This window comes from Dioscorea cayenensis, chromosome 3, assembly GCF_009730915.1.
Source record: "Dioscorea cayenensis subsp. rotundata cultivar TDr96_F1 chromosome 3, TDr96_F1_v2_PseudoChromosome.rev07_lg8_w22 25.fasta, whole genome shotgun sequence".
NCBI classification, from domain to species: Eukaryota; Viridiplantae; Streptophyta; class Magnoliopsida; order Dioscoreales; family Dioscoreaceae; genus Dioscorea; species Dioscorea cayenensis.
The window spans coordinates 3778608-3784833 of NC_052473.1; the positions used below are offsets into that span (position 1 = coordinate 3778608).

A 6226-nucleotide genomic window follows, 5' to 3' on the forward strand; every position below is an offset into this window, starting at 1 on the left:
CCCTTTCCATCAATCATGGCTTCTGCAACTTTGTCCGCCCTTGCTGGATCTCTTCTTTCACCCTTGAGTAAAGTCAGTTTGGAGAAATTGATCGGTCATTTATGGGATTATCTATCATCATCACCATCACCATCTTCCCCTGACGAAGCAGAGAAACAACAACAACTGGAGGATTCACTGGAAGCCTTGAAAGATGCCAAGTTGACTGTCAGGTTGATGCAGAGTAGAATCATGAAATTGTTTCAAAAACATCATCAAAACGAGAGGGTTGTGGGTTTGCACAACAAGCTCAAAGATGTTGGTTATGACATACAAGACTTAGAATCAGAGATGACATACATGGAACTGGAGAGAAAGGTGCAGGAGATCAACAAGGCTGAAGAAGAAGAAGTAGGTGACAGTACTAGTAGCCAATTCAGGGGAAAGCGCTCGTTTCCATTTCGTCTACCAACTGCCTTCTTATCTAAGAAGAAACGTGGAGTTCCAGCATCATCACAATCCTCAAGTCTGTCAACAGGTCTTTGTTTTTCTTTTCCTTTCTTTTTGAGTTGATTTTTTTGTGCATCATCTTTGTGAGTTAATTTGTTTTTGGATGATGGATATATATATATATATATATATAGAAAATAATTAAGGCAATTTTTAGTTTATTGAAGCTTGAGAAGTTTAATTATGTTGCAGATGAAGACATTGTGAGACAGGTTACTAGTATTATAAAACAATTAAATAGCATTGAATCAAAGTTGAAGGAAGAAACCATGTTGGAAGAATTGTTTGACCAGATCAAGTTGAATGGAGTTTATGATCCAAGGGAATATCACTTCACAGAAAATGAACGTGTCACCACGTCATCAACGAATGAAAGGAAGATATATGGTCGAAATGATGAAATACAACGGTTGATTGAGTTTCTCACAAGGCCAAATGTCAACGATAGTAATATTTCTGTTGTTCCAATAGTTGGGATGGGTGGTATTGGCAAAACAACTCTGGCTCAGTTTGTCTTCAACGACAAAGAAATAGAAAACCATTTTGATGAGAAAGCGTGGATATATGTATCAAATCACTTTGATAGATGTAGAATCACCAAAGAAATGCTACATGTCATCAACCCAAATGTTCAATGTTGCAACACCTCCAACTTGGATTTTCTTGAGAGAGAACTCCAAAGGCATTTGACAGGGAAGAAATTTTTATTGGTGCTAGATGATATTTGGTCTGATGAGTGGCAATGGCTCCTTGCCCCTCTCCAATCTTCACAAGCACATGCCATTAAAATCATTGTGACTTGTAGGGATCCTATGGTGCTAAGAAGCATAGATGAAAGAAATAAAATTATTTTGAAAGGTATAGATCATCAAGAGTATTGGTCACTTTTTTTGAATTGTGCCTTTGCCGAAAACAATCCTGACAATTATTCACAGAAGCTACATGATATAGGAAGGCGCATAGTGAAAAAGCTGATGGGATCACCATTAGCAGCGAAGACAGTGGGAAAGCTTCTAGGACGTGATCTAACTGAGAAGCATTGGAATGATGTATTGGAAAATGATTTGTGGAAATTAAAAACCGATGCACATGATATTTTGCCTGCACTTGCATTGAGTTACTATCATCTACCTTCACATCTTCAGCCATGCTTTGTTTATTGTTCTTTGTTGCGTTATCGTTACTTTAAAATGGAGGAGTTGATTTACATGTGGATAGCCAATGGGTATATACATGAAAGCGGAAGTAATTCAAAGACAATGCATGATATAGGAGAAAAGTATTGTTATGAACTGCTTGCAATGGGTTTCTTTGATAAGGTTGATTCTACAGAGGTCAAAATGCATGACTTAATGCATGATTTAGCCCAACTAGTTTCTCATGGGGAGATTTGCATTTACAAGAGTGGGAAAGATGAAAAACTCTCAAAAAATGCCCGTCATGTATATGTAGAAGACTCGATTGATCCTGGGTTGGTATGTGAAACTAATAACTTGCGCACATTTGTGTTAGAGGGAGTTGGTTCCATGTTTGCTCTCTTCAACCATGGGGCATTCAAAAAAATCCGAATGTTAGTAATCTCTAATGATAATTTGCAAGAATTCCCGGATGTTATTTGCTATCTAAAACACTTGCAATATTTGGATTTGTTGAGGACCCACATCACATCGATACCAGAATCACTATGTGGGCTTTATCAGTTGAAAGTGTTGAAATTGCCGCGGTCTCTACTGACCTTACCAAGTCAAGTACATAGTCTCATAAACCTTGAAATATTGTACACAGGTAATAGAAGAAATGGCTTGATGTGCATGCAATTGAGGAATTTGAATAACCTAAGAGGACGACTTTCAATTGTAGCCTTGGAGATTATCCGCAATAAGAAAGAAGCAACAAAAGCCAAATTGAATGAAAAATGTCATATCAAGAAGTTGAATTTACATTGGAATATTGATACGGTGGATGCTTGCAAGAATGATGTCCAAGAAGTACTTGAAGGCCTTCAACCTCATCCCGATTTAGAACAATTAAATATTGAAGCGTACATGGGTACCAAAACGCCCGGCTGGCTTATGACACTTGCATTACAGAAACTACAAAAATTATCCTTAATTAAATGCAAAAACTGGGCATGCCTACCTGCAGCACTTGGGTTGTTAGCCTCCCTCAAGGTACTACATTTAGATGACATTGGGAACATAACAATTGAGTGTGATGATTCCGTGCCTAAGATGTTTCCATCCCTGGAACTGCTTCAATTGCACAGAGCAACAGTATCATTTAAGAGCATGTCATCATCGTTATCATCATCTAGATCTCTAACAACACCAGGGCATAGCAAGTTCTTTCCTCGTCTTCAGGAGCTTATTGTGGACAAATGTGATGAGGTGAATGGATTACTCTTGCCCCATCTTTCAACTCTTAAGGCACTCCATTTAAAAGCTAGTGGTGGGCTCCAAAGTCAAGTGCCAAGATGCCTCCAAAACTTTACCTCGCTTACTTCAATTTATTTATTGTTTATAAAAGGGTTAAAGACTGAAACCACCATCGAAATCGGGGCACAACAGCAGCAGGAAGGTTGGGTCCTACCAAATCTGAAATATATTAAGATAGAATGCTGTGAAGATAAGTCATTTATGCAGGATTTGTTGCTTCGTGTTCCTTCACTTGAGATCTTGTGTCTTTCCAAATGTAGTCCAGTAAGCCTTCTGGCAGTTGGACGCTTGTCCTTCCTTAGAGACATTGAATTAGAAGAGGTGGAGCTAATATTAGAGGATTTAGCTCCCGTGTTTCCATCTCTAAATGAACTGCGAATATTGAAGAAATCAACAATTATTTTCCAGAACGTGCCATCGTCGGTAACAACACAAATTCACAACTGCTTTCCTTGTCTTGGTTTCCTCAATATTCAGGAGTGTGATGAACTAGTGAATGGATTACATTGGTCCATATCTTCCCAATTGCCTCAATGCCTCTATGGCCTCTCTTCTCTTACTAATTTGTATTTCAGTGGCACAAAGATTGAAAATTTTCCTATAGAGGTGATGGCCACACTGCATGCACTATCCTGGTTAGAGCTTAACCATTGTAATGAGCTTTCATCAGTGGAGGGTTTACAAGCTCTCCCTTCCCTGAGATATTTGTATATTTTTAACTGCCCCAAATTCAGAACCTGGTCTATAGAGGAGATGCCAATGCTGTATGAAATAGATATAAGATCTTGCCAAGATTTGGCATCTATGCCTCCTTGGTTGCATCGTCTTCCTTTACTGAAGAACTTGAGGATTCACAAATGCCCAAAGTTCGATTCACTACCAGAGGATGGCCTCCCTTCCTCACTTGAAACATTGGAAATCATAGAATGTGAACCAGGCTTAATGGAACGTTGCCAACAAGAGCAATCTCCAGAATGGCTAATGATTCAGCACATCCCCAAACGAAAATATATTTATTGAATTTATCTAAGCGGTATGTATATGTCATTACTTGTCACTCTGTTTCCTCATTCAAATTATTTATAATATTATCTTCAATTTCACTTGGCTAATCAAAAGTTATATCAGGAAAACAATTTAGCTGCTTTTTTCTATCAACCTTTGCTCAATCTTTGGATGTTGGAACCTCTTCAGATTAATTGTGACTTGCTAGTGATCTCAGCAGCGCAGGATATGAAGAATCCGCTCACAAACAAATTTCTCTATGACTATGACAGTGATACTGTAAGTATGTTAACTACAAATAATGTTTCTGACTATATTTATGACATGATGTTATGACTATGACTATATTGGTCTTTCAACTAGTTGTTTTAATATAATTGTGAGTTATTTATTTTAAAACATAATTTTTTATTCTCTTCCATTTTTATTTTTTTAATTACTTCTCATTATGAGTTTAGATTGACTTCTACACTGTCACATGCAACTTTTGTCGTTGTCTCAAAGCACTTCAGTTATGATCAAAGCCAATGAATGAATAATTATTTTTCTCCTTTTCAATGATAAGAATGATAAGTAAATCTTACACATAATTTTTTCTATTTAATGCAGATTTCATTTTGAGAATAATCATCTCTAGACCAAGGGCAAGCAAAAATTCCAAGTTTTCTACAACAAGCGCTCAGTACCTGGCTTTCTTTAACATGCTACTCAGACTTGAATTAATAGCATTAGTTATCTGTCACTCTTGAGAAGAAATATGGATGAATTTGTTCATGATTGTTGTATTATTAGTATTGATTCACTCTTTGTCAATGTTAATTCTTCTGCTAAACAAACTAAAGGTGTTGACTGCATAACAATGAACCTTGATTTCACCAAAGAGCAGAACAAATTGGTGTATAGTTTGGTTTATACTACTATTTATTGCCTATGTTGTCTTGGTTGTTACTGTGAGTTCTCACTGTAATAATAGATCTTATTATGACATTAACCTTTGTTTTTGAGATGGAATTGTTTATTGTGGGGAAGAAAATTGAGATTGAAGAACAAGCAGGATGTTTTTCTTTTTAAATAGCTCTGAAAATGTTGTTGCAATTTTGAATTCTGAAAATAAGATTTGCATCGAGATTTTCAAAACCAAGTATGCTCAGTGGAATGTGTGGTGGAATTGGAATAACAATGTTAACTCTTCCTGGTTTTATAAATCTTTGTGCAAAACTGCTGATCTCCTCAAAGTCAATTTCAGAATCTCTACATGTAACCCTGATGAGATTGATATTTGGAAGGACCCTTGCTTATTGGATCTATCTATCAACCTAAAACCCACCTTCCTTAACATGAGCCTGGATCTTGAGAACTAAAGTTTTACCAACTTCATTTCTAATGGCTCTTTTGATTCTGTGGTTCTGGAAAATGTTTTTGGTCCCAATCTGGACTGGAATTGGATTGAAAATATCTCCATTGATAGCTCCTCCAATAATTACTGGGTTTGGGCCCCTACCTCTAGTTATACCTCAATTGTTTCGGTCATTTATGATCATTTGAATTCGACTAGGGAAAGCTCTCACTCTTGGACTGGTTGGCGCAACATTTGGAAATTAAGAACCTCAATCTTGCTAAACATTCTCTCATGTCTAAAAACATCTTCAAATATTTAAACAAACATGATTGTATTTGGGTTGATATCTTACTGTACAAATATGGAACTATTAATTTTTGGCTAGACTCTGTGCCGGCTAAATGTTCTTGGTTCTTTAGGGGTCTTTGTAAATCAGCAGCTTTTATTAAATATCATTGCAAAATTAACAAAGTCAACCCTTTGAGAACATCCTTGCTCTGGGATCCCTGGTTATATGATATTCCTGTTGCTTTAAAACCCACTTTTCTTAATATGGAAGTTGATTTTGATGCTATTTCTTTCTCTGATATCATTATTAATGAACAATGGTCTGTTCTGGATATGAATCATATTTTTGGTACCAATGCTGGGGATTTTCTGTGTTCTCCTTCTCCTATTGCTATTGATTACAACTCTGAGAATCATTGGACCTGGTTTTCTGTTGAATCTCACTAAAATATCTTCTGCTGTTTATCATACTTTGAACAAGCATTCTGGTTGTTCTGATGACTGGGATGGTTGGAACATTGTTTGGCATATTCCAGTTGCTCCTAGAATTAAACACTTTATCTGGCTATGCTTGAGAGGTAGGCTTTCTACATCTGCTTTTCTTCACAGCATTCACCTCAGTCCTGATAGCTCTTGTGTTTTTTGTGGTTTACATCGTGAGACTACTGAT

General features: G+C 36.8%; 1 protein-coding gene across 4 annotated transcripts; it reads left to right on the top strand.

Moving 5' to 3' along the window:
- The first annotated feature begins 6 nt into the window (after positions 1-6).
- LOC120249259 (putative disease resistance protein RGA3) lies at positions 7-4841 on the top strand. 4 transcript variants are annotated; one of them, XR_005532818.1, is made up of 4 exons: positions 7-517; positions 682-3957; positions 4053-4208; positions 4539-4841. XR_005532818.1 is itself a non-coding variant. In XM_039257774.1 (2 exons), exons 1-2 carry the CDS (start codon positions 16-18, stop codon positions 3942-3944), a joined length of 3765 nt encoding a protein of 1254 aa, XP_039113708.1. In that variant the 5' UTR covers positions 7-15; the 3' UTR covers positions 3945-3958. The 4 variants fall into 4 exon arrangements, 1 of the variants encoding a protein (XP_039113708.1); XR_005532819.1 differs by having other exon boundaries at positions 4147-4208; XR_005532820.1 differs by having other exon boundaries at positions 7-505.
- The last annotated feature ends 1385 nt before the right edge of the window (positions 4842-6226 follow it).